Source organism: Panthera onca, chromosome B2 (genome assembly GCF_046562875.1).
Source record: "Panthera onca isolate mPanOnc1 chromosome B2, mPanOnc1 haplotype 2, whole genome shotgun sequence".
Lineage (NCBI taxonomy): Eukaryota > Metazoa > Chordata > Mammalia > Carnivora > Felidae > Panthera > Panthera onca.
Window position 1 is genome coordinate 49,400,580 of NC_138343.1, and position 15,600 is coordinate 49,416,179.

The 15,600-nt window shown below is 42.2% G+C and overlaps 1 protein-coding gene across 1 annotated transcript in view; it reads right to left on the reverse strand.

Annotated features, from left to right (window-relative positions):
* The window catches only part of PKHD1 (PKHD1 ciliary IPT domain containing fibrocystin/polyductin), a 479,232-nt gene that overhangs the window by 427,711 nt on the left and 35,921 nt on the right, over positions 1 to 15,600 (reverse strand). The window contains exons 20-26 of the mRNA XM_078446999.2: positions 15,376 to 15,551; positions 12,529 to 12,667; positions 9,778 to 9,905; positions 7,106 to 7,290; positions 6,083 to 6,205; positions 4,179 to 4,284; positions 3,422 to 3,697 (exon numbers count right to left, since the gene is read on the reverse strand). Coding sequence (XP_078303125.2) covers positions 3,422 to 3,697; positions 4,179 to 4,284; positions 6,083 to 6,205; positions 7,106 to 7,290; positions 9,778 to 9,905; positions 12,529 to 12,667; positions 15,376 to 15,551 — 1,133 coding nt within the window. The remainder of the gene's footprint in view (positions 1 to 3,421; positions 3,698 to 4,178; positions 4,285 to 6,082; positions 6,206 to 7,105; positions 7,291 to 9,777; positions 9,906 to 12,528; positions 12,668 to 15,375; positions 15,552 to 15,600) is intronic.

Genomic DNA, 15,600 nt, shown 5'->3' on the forward strand with positions numbered 1-15,600 from the left:
AATGTCTACCAAGAGATGAAGAGATAAACAAATATGGTATATCTATACAATGGAATGTTCTTTAGCCATAAAATGGAATGAAATACTGATACATGCTACAACATAGATGAATCTTGGAAACATGCTCTGTAGAGAAGCCAGACACAAAAGGTCAGGTATTGTGATTCTACTTATATGGAATGTCCAGAAAAACAAATCTGTTGAGACAGAAAATAGATTAGTGGTTTCCAGGGATCAGTAGAGGGGCAAAACAGGGAGTGACTCCTAATGGACAGATGTCTTTCAAGGTGATGAAAATGTTCTTGGAATTACATAGTGGTGATATTGCACAACTTTGTGATACATGAATACAGAAAACCGCCAAACTTTACACTTTTAAGAAGTGAATTTTATGGCATGGAAATTACATCTCAATGTGTTTAATTTCAAAAAGAAGATGACCTGAGCCAAAAAGAGAGTCCCCCCCCTCCCCCGCCAGGGTAGCTCTATATATTTCTAAGATATACTGCCCTGGTCCAGCCCAACACTGTCTCACCCCTGGATGACTGCAGTAGTGTCCTAATTGGTGTCCCTGGTTCCACCTTTGCCTCCCCACAGAATATTCTCACATAGCAGCCTACGTCAGATCATGCCACTTTTTCCACTGAAATCCTCCAGTGGCCCACATCTCACACAGCCAATAATCTTTCATTGTCCCTAGAGCCATCTGACCTGCTCCTAGTCACCTCCTACCCCTCTCCCTTGGTCCAGCTATTCCAGCCACAGTGACTTCCTTGCTTCTCTCAGAAGAAAGTGAGCTCATTCTGACTTAAGACTTTATCATTTGGTGTTCTGTCTAGAATTCTCTTCTCTGACATTTCCCCAGGACTCATTCCTTGACTTCATCCATTTCTCCATCGTCTAGCACCAGCAGGTCATTCCTCCAAAGGTCATTTTGTCAACTGACTGTATCCCCAGCACTAGTAATGCCTGGCAAAGAATAAGAGCTAAATCAATTGTTGTTATCATTGTTACTGTGGGCATTAATAATAACAAGTTGCAGAGGAGGGGAGACTGTGCCACTCCCTTTGAAAGTTGAGGTGCCTCACAAGGATCCATACCTACCGAGAAGGTAACTCTATCTCAGCACAGAAATGGGCCAAAGAAGTACATAGGGGAAGCCAAGATTTACCTCAAAAAACCTTTCAAGGGTGCTTCTGCATATGGGCAAGTAGTTTAGAATGTTATTGATTACATTACATATGTATCCATTACATGGAAGGCTATTCTATAAATTCTTTGCTGCTAGGCCTCGATCTGGTTCTCTTTAAACTCCCAATAGCAGCCTTTCTCAAGCTGTACTATTCATAGAAATTGCCTGAGGATCCTGTTAAAGCGCAAATTGATTCAAGAGGTCTGGGGTGGAGCCTGAGACTCTATGTTTCCAACAAGCTCCCAGACGATGCAGATCCTGCTGGTCCAGAACCACACTTTGAGTGCCAGGATCTTCAGCATCTAGCACAGGGTTTTACAATGTTGACTGATTGATGGACACTGGTGGGTACTCGGTAGGTGGCAAGGCAGAGGGCAGGTTAATAGGGAGAGTTTATAGGCATTAGCAATTAGGGAAATAGAAGCTAGAGCCTCTCTCTCTCCCTCCCTTTCCCCTTAGTCTTACTAAAAGTTCACTTGCACCCTCAGACACTATCCCTTCTCTGAGTTTTCCATCTTTTACTAAAGTATAGAAAGATAATGTACAATCCTTCCAGACAAATCCCTGCCCTTCACATTGTTGGTGCAGCATGCCCTGGTAGGGTGAACATCTCATCCGGTTCACCTGAGATTTTTCAAGTTTTAGCACTAAGAGTTCCATGACCCCATTTTAAACTGAAAGTCTTGTGTTCTAGGAAACGCCTCAGTCCCAAGAAAACAGGACAGTTGGCCACCCTACCTGTGCAAAGCATTCTGCATAGGGAATACGAACATGACAGGGTCCCATGTCTGCTCTTGAGGGGTCTGCAATCTAATTTAGGGGGTGGGGTAGGGGGGGTGAAGTTGAACAAAGTTTGTGTGACCTGAACTGCAATGTAATTTTATAGGAAGATCAAAGCCTCTCATAAATCTAGGGAGAAAACTATTTTAGCCCCTAAATTCAAACCAATAATTATTGGGTTCACAGACAGTATGATCTTCGACCCTAAGCATCACATATCATCTGATTCCTTCCTGAAACCACTAAGAAATAAAAGGAAGCTTACTCTGTTTTTGTGCAGAGAGGGGGTAAGGTGGGCCTCATAATTCACTGTGCTAGGCAAAGTAAAGTTAGAAATGAGCTGTTCCTTTGAGCAATGGGTCTATAGCCAGGAAGTGATGCTTTAAAAAAAATGTTCTAAGCCACAGTTCTTTGACCAAGAGAATAAACAATGACAAAAATCCTAGACATTAAGGAAAGTAGTTTTGTTCTAAAAACCTTATATCAACACATATCGGCATGAGCATTCCTGAGATGCTTGCAATCTGGATGGGTTGTTTTTAACTGGTTGTGCCCCTCAGAAGGCCTGGAGAGATCCTTGGTTCCCATAGCACTAATGTACAATCCTTGGGGCCAATGCTGATAAAACCCACTTCTCTCTGTATACCCCACTGCTCAAATAGTAGTAGGTTTTGCATGCTGGCCAAGTATCCAACTGTACATCAGTCTACAAATATTTGTGTACATAAGGCCTCTGCTTCATATCCGCAATTTTTTTTTTTTTTTACTTTTAAAGATCCTTTCCCACCTGTTGGCTCATATTAGTCTCACACAAAAGTAGGAGGCTTGTAAGTTAGACATCATTAGGCTCACTACATAGCTAAGACAGAATGGCACCACAGAAGAAGCAGGATACTGAGCATTTAAACATTCCTGTTTGCATTTAGCTCCACCTCTTTCCATTGGAAAGCCTTGGGCAAGCCACTCTTCTTAGAACCACCATTATCTCCTCTAAAAAATAAAGATAATAATTCCATCTTTGGGGCATTTAGGGAGTGTGACTACCCAGAAGAGGTACTTAATAAAGGTATTAGGAAACTAAATCCCATAGAAGTAACTGAAACTCCTAAGGTCACACATCTGACTTTTGCAGGACAAAAACCCAGGTACATGTCCTAACTTCCAAACTAGTATTGTTTTCACTAGACCAAATTGTCCCAGTGATTCAGTGACTAATCCAGTTATGCCTGACATCATCAGCCAACTATGATCCTTTATGTGGCACGTGACTTCATTTAAGTTCTCAAGTCTTTTGCTCATTAGAAAAAAAAAATGCTGATGGCAGAAAACAAAAAGCTGTGAATCACAGTGGATACGGAATTTATCACACAACAGGACTAGATTCCTGCATATGGGCAAGAATGTTAGCTTCAGGGAGTCAGATGCAATGTGGGGTGCTCCCCAGATTACCAATTTCTGCAGCTCTAGAAGGTTCCACAGCATCCAATCTTGGTTCCACGTGTAGGAAGAGGCCTTCACCACTAGCATTTATGGCACGACCAGAATGTCTCACCAACATGGAGATTGGATGCATTCCAACAGGTAGCTGGCGTGTCTGACAGACCACATTCGTTTGGTTTGAGAAAATAACTCTGCAATTCGTTTTGTTCACTGTAACATCCAAGGCCTGAGGGTCATTAGAGAAACTAGTTCCAAAAATATAAACTAGTAGGTCCTTGTCACCATCTTAAAGAAGGAAAAAGATAAAAAGAACAAAGTTCTCATCACTCAGTGATATAACTCCATTCAAGAAAACTGTCTCTAAAATCAAAGGTTCATTCCCTCTCACCTTCCCCTCCCAAAATTCAAGGAGTTGAGTGCTGACTCAAATATTAAGCATCTGTATTTATCAGTACAGTATACAGCCCCCTTTTGAAATTTTCTCTAATATTAAGAGATCACTAGTCAATTTTTTAATGAAAAAAATGAAAATAAACAACATTTCAAAACAAGGGACAAAAAGAAAACATTGTAGGTTACCAAAACTCTACCTGATTCCATTTCAAACCATGACCATAGCATTTAGATTGGACAAAAAAAATACTTTCTGCTGCATCTCACAACGTCCACCCCATGAACTGATGCCCCTTCCCAAGTACATGGTCTTTAACAAATCACTCTGAGTCTGAAGTTCATGACCACCCCAAGGCCAAGTCACAAGTCATACCAAGGGAATACCACACAGAGTGGACCTGGGGAGTTGACCCTTCAAGATACTGGAAAGAACAGGAACCTGAGCAATGGGCTGGTATGTCATTCACGTGCACAACCACCTGAAAAAAAGGCAAAATAATTAAAGGCAAATGTATACATTTCATGTGCTCCAGAGTATTCATAAAGCACTTGTGAAATTTGCCCAAATTAACATGTTTAATGACTCATTTCTTCTCTTTCTTCTATTTCCCAGTAACAAACCCTAATGAATGATTCAAACATGTTAGGCTTTCTTAAAATAATGGTAAGTATGCTGAAATCTAACATTTCTACAATATGCTAAATCTTGAGTAAATTTCCTCCCCGTAGTAAATTTAATAAAATTCAAACTGCACAAGGACCTTTTTTTTATCATTCTAGATTATATTCAACTGGATACTTGTGAAAAGTCCTTTCTTTGCTGGTACATGCCAACAAAGTAGGCACCTTCCTTCCATCATACTACATAGATATGTTACTGAAGAATACAGTGTACTTGGACATTGGTTTGGGGTCTTTTGTCCTCAAATGGTAGGTCCCCAGTAGGAGACTACATGACTTTTCCTCTCACTGTTACTAATGTTAATCTGGTAGAATTCTACAATACTTAGAGATGAGGAAGGTGAAAAAGATGGGACTTGTTGGATGCTCTACATATAAAACATGGATTAAAAGCACACACCATAGGAGCACCTGGGTGGTTCAATCGGTTGAATGTCAGACTCTTGATTTTGGCTGAGGTCATGGTTTCACAGTTTCTGGGATCAAGCACCGCAATGAACTCTGCCTACTTGACCCCCAGCCTGCTTGGGGTCCTGTTTCTCTATCTCTCCCCCACTTGTGCGCATGTTCATTCTCTCTCTCTCTCTCAAAATAAACTTAAAAAAAAAAAAAGCACACACTACATTATAATACTGTAGGGAAAGGATATTGGGATGGCATGAAGGCAGAGGTAATAAACAACATTTCAGTTTTGGGGTGCCTGGGTGGCTCAGTCAGTCAAGCATCCAACTTTGGGTCAGGTTATGATCTCATTGCTTGTGGGTTCGAGCCCAGTATCAGGCTCTCTGCTATTAGCACAGAGCCGACTTTGGATCCTCTGCCCCCTCTCTCTGCCTCTCCCTCACTCTTCTCTCTCAAAAATAAATATTAAAAAAAAAGAACATTTTCATTTTACCCATTTTATTCATAAACACACACAAAATATAATCAAAATGTTGGCAACTATTAATCTTTGGTTTGGATACTGAAGTACTGGTTATATTATTCTTTATAGTTTTCTTATTTTACAATTTTCTCAAAAGGAGATGACTTATAACAAGAATATGGTCAGATGAGAAATACAAAAAGATATTGTTAAATGTTTGTTTATTATTTATTTTGAGACAGCGTGAGCAGGGGAGGGGCAGAGAGGGAGGGAGAGAGAGAATCACAAGCAGGCTCCACCCTGTCAGCACAGAGCTTGACGCAGGCGTGAGATCATGACCTGAGCCAAAGTCAAGAGTTGGACACTTAACTGACCGAGCCATCTGGTGCCCCAAAAAAAGACATTTTAAAGAGGAAAAGACACTGACTTAGCTCATTTACTTTCCAGTCCCACTGTGTGGAGGTATAAATCCTATGTAGCCAGAGAGGCTCTCCATTTTTTGTACCATAATAATAGCATCGATAAGTGTAATAATAGGATGCTGTGTTTACAAAGAACTTATATTTTTGGAGTGTTTTTCATGCACCATGGAAATAGAAAGATGACAGCCATAATCATCTGCTTAATGCATTGGAAAACTGATCCTTGAAACTGGTCCACGTTACAAAACAGGAAGAGACTGAGACACTTGAAACTACTACTTGTACTTTGGGTGGGCCATCCACTCTCACCTGAGTGCACTGGTTGGCAGTAACCAACATGTCTCCAAATATGGGTCCAAGAAAAACTCCACCATCATAGACCACACGCATGGTTGCCTCAGGGTTCACTCCAGTTAGATTCTCATCAGAGACCTGAGATGGTTACATTTCTGGTGAATTCTGTGATAAAACAGAAGTCTAATCTAATGGAAGTTTATATGTAATGACAAAGTGTCTTTTCACATTTTATTGAAGGTAACCAGATAGCTAGAAGGTGAAGATGGGGTGACAAGGGTTGAAGCCTGGAAACATAAAAGTAACAGCTCATGAAACCCCAATAGACTAGACGAATATCTATTTGCAAGCAGAGTTGTCAAAAAAGGCACAAAAAACAGTCTTCTCTGTCTTGAGATATTTTGTTTCTATATGCTTTTCTATTTTATATGTTTGTAGTCCAAAATATTAAAATAAAAGGTAAGGGAAAAAAGTTCTATGAGAGGATTCTCATCCTTCTTCCAACTCCACTCCAGTATTTTGTTTGAAAACCAAATGACCTACAATACCATGGAACAGGGATAAAATTTCAGCTTGGGTTTCATTTTGTAATAACCAAATGCTAGATGATCATTAGATTATTTTTTAAAACCCTAAATATGCAAGAGCATCTGGTTTTGTCGTTATCCAGAGACAGCAAATCCTTTTCTAAACTTCCTTCTGCTGTGCCATCTGCCTCCATGATAATCTAAGTCAATCACATCTGCTTAAATTATCCAATAACAGATGTAAAATTATTATATGGTGGACACTGACCAACAACTACCTACCCTAAGTTAGGGAAGGAGATGTTGGGTTTAAACTGCTTTTTTAGGGACATGAGATACAAAACATGTCTTGAAAACTTCCCAAAAAAAGATCATTGAACCCCTTTACTTGAATATTAGAACAAAATTGATAATTTGTGACAGTTTTCATTCATGTAATTCTGGGGTTTTTTTTCCACAAAATTGCTTCAGAACACCAAATCCACACTACCAAAAGGGATACCATACATACCCTGATGAAATTGGGCAAATCTCCAACCTGGTTGGACCAGGAGAGGGTCCACACACGTTCGTAGCAAGACTTCAGATCCTCCATTACAGTGAAGTCACTGACGTTGAGGTACCTAGATGTAAAGTTATCGGCATTGTTCTGTAAGAGCTTGCGCAGGTGACTAGCTGAAATACTCACAGGAACATCTGTGGGACAAGATTTTGATACATAAAAAAAAGATACTAATAACCACACAGGGTTTCATCATTAAAATTACAGAGAATAAATGTCAAGATGCCCACTAAATATGCAGAAGACCCTCAAGTTCAAACTATGCTTTCAAGAGAAATCCCAGCCCAGTTAAACCATTTGTTTCCTACAGCAAATACAAGTAGCTGCCTACTTTTTACATTGTGATACCTTTAATCAGGATCCCATCTCACAGCAAGCACAGAGCATAGTCACATCAGACAAAACTATCTCAACTGTCAACTCAAAATTTACACTCCAGACACCCTGGTAATGCCTGAAAGCCTAATTAAATAGTGGGTTTTCCCTGGAAAAACTTAGCCAACCCTGTGAACAGAGAAAAGCTGGCCACTTTTCACAGGGAGGAGGGGGGAGGGGTAGGCGCACAGCAGCTGACACCCATAAAAACTTAGCCAACCCAGCTGAGGAATGTTGGCATTTCACTTTGGTTTCTCTATTAGAATTCTTTTAAGCTCAACCACCTGCTTCCCCATTCCACATCCCCACAGAGAAATAACAGCACTCTGTGCTTAAGCCCTGCTTGTGTTTGAACCCTGATTCTTGCTTTACCAAAAGTTTCCATTTCATTAGCTACTCCCAACAGCCCTGTGAGGTAGGTCATTTGGGTATCCTAACACCTAACTTTAGAGATGAAGAGAATGAGACCCAATGAGATTCAGAAGCTTGCCAACCAAGCGAGACAGAATTACACTTAACCCAGAATACCTTCCAACTACTCAAGAGTCTTCCTCTTGAATTCCACACTGCCTTAGAGTGTTAATAATACACCACTATATTTCTAAAGGACAAACAAGATTCTCCTCCTTTTAAAAAAATGTTGTTCTGGGGTGCCTGGGTGGCTCAGTCAGTTGAGCATCTGACTTCGGCTCAGGTCATGATCTCATGGTTCATGGGTTCAAGTCACTCACTGCTCACTGCTATCAGACTCACTGATAGGACACACTGCTATCAGAGTAGAGCCCACTTTGGATCCTCTGTTCCCCTTTCTGCCCCTCCCCCACTCACTCTCAAAAGTAAATGAACATTAAAAATCATAATAATAAATTTAAGAAGGTTGTTCAACATTTACCTAATGGGGCCATTGCCACTTCCAAAGGCCAAGTTAAGGCGGACTTTCCTGGATTGTTTTCAGTGAAGTGAAGAGCATCACAATAGAACATGGTGGCAGGAGGAGTACGTGCAGACAGGCTGCAGCTCATGAAAAGGGAAGCAAGACCCAGGGATGGGGCTTTCATTGACACAGGGCACTATTGGCACCTACCCTTTATCAGACTCCAATAGCCCATGGCCTTCAACTTTTTCTAAGTGGCCCTCTTAAAACACACCTTTCCTCTCACCCAAGAAGATTCTCGCGAGTCTAGCATCTTTCTTCTTGGGAGAGCAAAAGACTTTTGGACCACGTGCCAATTTTTATACAGCCACTCTTGCACTCTCCTGAGCCTCCTTTCCGATTCTCCTGTGGTTTTACCAAATAAATGGCCTTCACTTCTATTCCTTGTTCTTTGTGAAATGTGTTTATTCTTGAAGATTTAGAAAAGGTTCTACACTAATCACATTGAAAGCTCTTTCTACATTGTTATGACCACTGACATTCTCAATAGCATATGGTGTCACCATGGAGTTTACTTTGGAAGGACCATGGCTACTGTAGATCTTGGCCTAGGACTGATCTGATAAATACCTGAGTTCACATCCAGACCCTGCCATCAACTACTTGTATGACCTCTGGGCAAGTTCCAGTATATTGGGCTCAATGGTGGCCTTCAGAAAAATAGGTCAATGCCCTAATCCCTGGAACCCATGAATATTTCCTTATAAGGCAAAAGAGTACATATTATACTATGTTGCAAAAGATGTGGTTAAGGATCTTGAGAAGAGGAGTTTATCCTGGGTTACCCAGGAAGGCTCTAAACGCAATCATATATATTGCTATAAAAGAGAGACAGAGGAGGTTTTGAGACAGAAGAGGAAGAGACACTGTGACCACAGGAATTGGAGTGACTTAGCCATGGAATGCAGGCAACCACCAGAAGCTGGAAGAGGTATGAAACAGACCCTCCCCTAGAGCCTTCGGAGGGAGTGTGGCACTGCTGACGACTTGATTTTGGATCTGTGGTCTCCAGAAATGTGAGAGAATAAATTTCTATTATTTTAACCCACGAAGTGTGTGGCGATTTGTTATGACTGTCCTAGGAAGCTAATCCACAGAGTTTCTACATCTATAAAAAGTTGGGATATTAACAATAATATGGTACTGTTTTTGTCCAGATCTTTAATTTTAAGGTCACTTTCAAATGCTGGAGAAATCAACAAAACAACTTTAAGACTGTCACTCTTCCTGACAATCTCTCAAGATGTTGTTCACCTGGGAATGCCCCTAAAAATGGAAATGAGAAATTGGTGCACTCCAGTTGCCCCTTTACCAGGAATCACTGTAGTAGGGAGTTGGATGCGGAAGTATCCTCCTAAAGGTGGACTTGCCCTCTGTATTCTCTGTGTTGTCACCTGGACCAGCCTGGGCTCTTCTTCTTCACCTTCAGTGGGCAGAGAGCTGTGGCATGTTAAAACCAAAGCATTAAGCACAGTAACCATCAAGAAGTGTCACTCTAGAAAGAACAGAACTCCATCTCGCAGACCAAGTAGTCTGCTGTGTTTCCAGGACACAATCTCAACCTCCCAAATATTGGGCGTCCCTGTCCCATCATGGAAGAAGTGTAGCGTAAATATTAGGGTTCTTTCAGAGTGTTCTACCCTTCCCCTGCACTGATCCTGGGAACACATGGACACAGAGTAAAAAGTGACGACTCTGGCCTCCACCCCTCTGGTCCTGAAGCACCGAGGGGACAGAGAACTTGGCATCCTCCAATCCCACTTGCATCACCAATGAGGAGTCAGTGCCCTGTTCCACAGATGCTTCCCCACTCTCTATCCCCGCCTGAAACACAGGCCACTCCATCTAGCCAACTGCTTAGCTAATGCCTGTGTACACACTGCCTACCAAATCTTGCCTTTAATATAATAAATGGGCCAAACAAATCATGACACACTATGAGACAGAATACCATTCAGCCAATGAAATCACATTTTAGAAAAATTATCACATTGCCCATTAATGATATGGGGAAATACTTAATTCATACCATTATGTGAAGAAGGTACATTGCCAAATATAATATGTAATTTATGGTCCCAATTTGAGGTTTAAAAAGCAAATACAGAGAGCCAAAGCATAAGAAACTCTTAAAAACTGAGAACAAACTGAGGGTTGATGGGGGGTGGGAGGGAGGGAAGGGTGGGTGATGGGTATTGAGGAGGGCACCTTTTAGGATGAGCACTGGGTGTTGTATGGAAACCAATTAGACAATAAATTTCATATATTGAAAAATAAATAAATAAATAAATAAATAAAAATAAAAAGCAAATACAGCACCAGGGTGGCTCAGTTGGTTAAGCGTCTGACTTTGGCTCGGGTCATGATCTTGTGATTCGTGAGTTTAGCCCCCCATCGGGCTCTCTGCTGTCAGCAAGGAGCTCACTTTGGATCCTCTGTCCCACTGTCTCTCTGCTCCTCCCCTGCTCACTCTCTCAAAATAAATAAATAAACTTTAAAAAAATGAAAAGCAAATACGGTATAGAGTGTACATATTATATATACAAAAACTGCTTAGGAAAAATGGATAGAAGATGAATCCAGAGGCACCTGGGTGACTCAGAGCGTCTGACTCTTGGTTTCGGCTCAGGTCATGATCTCATTGTTTCTTCAGTTCGAGCCCCACGTTGGGCTCTGTGCTGACAGCATGGAGCCTAATTGGGATCCTCTGTCTCCCACTCTCTCTGCCCCTCCCCCCAGTCACACTGTCTCTGTCTCAAAATAAATAAACTTAAAAAAAATAATATGCGTCCAACATATTAGAAGTTATCTCCAAGCAGAGGGATTATGAATGATTTTTTTTTACCTTTTTCTAAGTCTTTTCTGTATTTTCTAAATTTTCAACAATGAACACATACGATTTCATCAATATTATCTGAGAACTACATGTTGATGTACGTAAGTACAACTATAAACAGATAGTGATGGTGTCTGCATTGGGGGATGAAGCTAGCAGAGGCCAGGCCAAGGGGGTCCTTTCTTGCTGAGGTGGGAGACTTCCAGAAGTAGTTAAGGGACTTGAGGAAATCTCAGGAAGGCATGTTGCCAGGACCATTCTATTCTGGATCTGTTCACAGTAACCTAAATTAGCCTCTAGCCTGAGTTAAAGCTTTGGCACTTAGAATGCAGGACTACAGCCTGGCTAAGATGGCTGGCTGCCCCTCCACCTCAGCTCTGTCACTCCTTGATTCTATTGATGGTTTTCACATCTTTCCCACCCAGAGGGGCCTGGAACGCAGAGTCAAGGAAAGTAGACCACAGATTCAAGCTCTCTGCCCCTGTCTTTTATATGCCATCCCAAGCATGGTATGTATGAGTAGGACTCATTTTGGAACATGTTAGAAAACGATGGAAAGAAAATTTTTAAAGGCAGAGCATCTTAATTCTTCCATCCTATTAGGGTTTAAGTGAAAAATTAAAAGAACGAACTAGAGCATACATGTGTCCAGGAGTTTGGAGGAGCCTGATACTTCGTTACTGCTTTGTAAACTGGGGATAGACTCTGTTGACTATTAAGAAGCAACGCTTATGGGCATCTAGTGCCATCTGGTGGTAAATTCTTAGAAACAGCTATTTTTATTCCTTAGAGTATTTCATTTCACCTTAAGAGAGTCCAATAAGATTAATACATGGAAAATGAATGAGGGGAGTGAACAGAAAACAGTGGTAATGGGAACTGCTGAGCAGCATAAAAATACAAGTACTTTAAAACATTCACTAGAAATTAGTTCTCAAAGCATAGTCCCCAGGCCAGTAGAATCAGCATTGCCTGAGAGCTCATTAGAAATGCAAATTACCAGACCCCCCTTCAAACTTAGGGAGTTAGAGATGAAGTGGTTAGGGCTGAGCAATTTGTGTTGTAACAAGACTTCCAGGTGAGTCTGCTCCTGCATTCCTAAAACTGAAAACTGTAGCATTAAGCAACAAGTCAGGTAGCTCTTCCTGATTAAAATCCCACCTCTGTGTCCCCACAGGTCAACTAACAATCCTAAGAAGGGACAAGTAAGCAGAGACCTCTCCCTACCTTGCAGTGATGAGTGGGAGCTCCTGGCCACACCCTGCCAACCAAAAGCTTACGTTGTAGACCGGAGGGGATCCCACCACAGAGAGCGACTCCACCAGATTCCCACCTGGGCAAGCTGTTCCAGAATCTGCTTGGGAAACTAGAGACCAATGATCTGATCATTAGCAAGCAACTCAAGATGGAAGGCTCAGTGTGTGGGAGATCCCAACTGCAGATGCTGAGTTACTTAGGTCTCAACACACATTTAAAGCAGAGGTTCCTACCTATCTGCCACCATGAAAAGCAAATGAAGAGTAGGTAGAAGGAGTCAGTTCATACCAAAAGGAAAATATAAGGGCATGGTTTAGGGAGACAAAAACGAATTCCATAGCAAAGTTTGATAAGCCCCAACCCAGACAAACATCCCTCCCTAGGCTGTTGGAGGCACCCACACAGAGATAACCCATCGTCGTGTGGACTGCTACCCCTTCCTTCTTCCCTTTCCAAGGCCACTGGCAACTCCAGGAATGTACAGCTAATCTTCTTCAGGAACACTGAGCACACAGACACATACTGGAGGTATGTGAGTGTTCATCAACAGCATGAGTCAGCATGTGTGCAGAAAAAGTGCAAGCTGTGAAACAGACTACTGTTAAAATCCTGATTTTGTACTTCCATTTGGCTAAATATAGTGTCTCTGTCTCCTCTGTAAAGTGGGAATCGCAATACATCAGTCTGCATGGCAGGGAGAGTTTAGTGAGGTGGCAGAATTTAAATGACCAGCACAATCTATTTTAATATCTTCTTCCCCTGGGTAAAGGATACCTTCTCCCCCAAGACTGTACAATGGAGACATTGGACAGTGTAAAGGCAACATCTTGACATGCCCCATGCGTATTTAGCACAATATCAGGCACACAGTAGGTGCTCAATAAATGTTTATTTGCTCAGCAGGGTATAGAGTCATTGAAGGCTTGGCTCTGGTTTCCAGATTGCAATCTCCCCTATACCCCAGCTGCGTGATTTGGGACAAGATACTCAAACCCTCTTAGTTTTGGTTTCCTCATCTATAGAGTGGAGATAATAGGACCACTTCACAGGGTTCTGAGATCTAAATGAGAAGTAAATGGTAGCCACCGCTAGATAAAAGCAACTTTCACAGAGAAGATTAGGTGAGAGAATATAAAGTATGAAGTATGAATATCGGGCCCAATTGTATAGAGTTCATCTTGCCTTTAAATAATCCTCAAAGCAAAGTCATCACCAGCAGGGAACCTAGACAAAGTGGGAAAGAGGCAGCTTTACCCAAGCCACCCTGCCCTTCCTGCCTCCCTCTTCACCTCTCCCCTAGATGGTTCTACATACTGGAGCATCTGATGGCTAAAAGGTGGGGGCAGTGAGAAGGTGCTATAGATCCTGGGCTTCCCCTTGGGAGCAGGGAAAGAGTATCATCTAGTTCTGAGTTTCCCAGCCGGTGGGTTCAAGCACATGAAATATTGATCCCCTCAGCACTCTGGGAATCTAGATGGCATTTAGGGGGTCACCAGGCCCCAGCCAGTTGTCTTAGACCCCAAGAAATTCAAGTAATTATCCCAGCACACCGTGTGAATATTGTCATCGTCTAAATGTGCCATAACATGAACAGCGTTTGAAATAACTCAATCTGATCCAGATGCCCCAAAAGCACTTAAACCAATGAAACAGGTAAGAGAATTCTGAGGGGTGCCTGGGTGGCTCAGTCAGTTGAGCATCTGACTCTTGATTTTGGCTCAGGTCATGATCTCTTGGTTGTGGAATCGAGCCCTGCATCGGGCCTCACATTGCACATTGGGCCTGCTTGAGATTCTCATTCATTCTCTCCCTCTCTCTCTCTCTCTCTCTCTCTCTCTCTCTCTCTCTCCCACCCCCCCCCCCTTATGTCCTTCCCTTACTCTCTCAAAAAAAAAAAAACCATGGAATTTTGAGGAGTATCATAAAGTGATGAGATTTCAGGGCTGAAAGTGAGTCCTCTTGCCACCCACCCCCAAGCTCTTCTGCCCTCAGCTCTGCAGTTTTCAGGCAAAAGACTAAAAAAGAGAAAAGGGAAAGTGAGCAAAAGTTGGAAGCCTGGGAGCTCCACCAGCCTCAGTCAAACCCCTGATGAGCTCTTGGTCCCCAAGACTCGTGGGCAACCAAGGCCAAGGGAGGTTACTGTGCCTAGGGGACCTCAAGGGGGATTTGATGGAGAAAAGGGCCAGCCAGCCCTGAGCTCTGAATCCTAAGTGGGAGGAATCTGGATGGGCAGAAAGCAAGACAAGCCTGTTCTCATGATGACAGTTACTCTCTCCCTTTATCTGAGTCTGCCTTGAAGGCATAAATGAGACCTTTAGCCCATTTATAGGGCAAGATATTACCTTGTTCCTTCCAGCACTTTGCATGACAGATATTAATTCATGGGGAGGTGGAGAAATCCTGCTGGACTAATAATAGTAATAATAACTGCTTATATTATTGAGCACTTACCATGATCTAGGACCAGTAATGACTTCATTACATTATACTTCAGTTAGCTTTCACAGTAATTCCATAAGATAGAGCCCTGATTGTGCCCATTTTACAGATGAGGAAACCAAGTCTTCTTAGCATAAAAGTGGTAAAATTGGGGTAAGAGCACAGAAGAGCAAGCATTGGATAAATAGTAAAAAAAGGAATTAAAGAGATATAGGGAACAAAGATGCACAATCCCAAACCCATCTTCTTTCTAGAACCAAGGCAGACAAGATGGGAAATCGTGTGTTCTCTCTGCATTAAGAGAAGAGCAGCCCCCAGCAGAAAAGTTTGAGGTTGGCATTTGACAGGCCCATTGACAAAAGCAGATTGAATGCTCACCTGTTACGTTTGTGTCCGCAATAATAATTTCATCCACATAGAACCCACTCGTCTCCTGAGACAGAGGGAGGAGGTCAATCTGATGAACCAACACAGAGGAGTTTGCCAGAGGCAGCTGGGAATACTCAGGGTGATGCACACAAGACTCCCAGAGGTCAATGCAAGTGAACTGCCAGCTGAAAAACAAGACCACAGGCGAAATGGACCTCTCTGTGTGCACCTGAG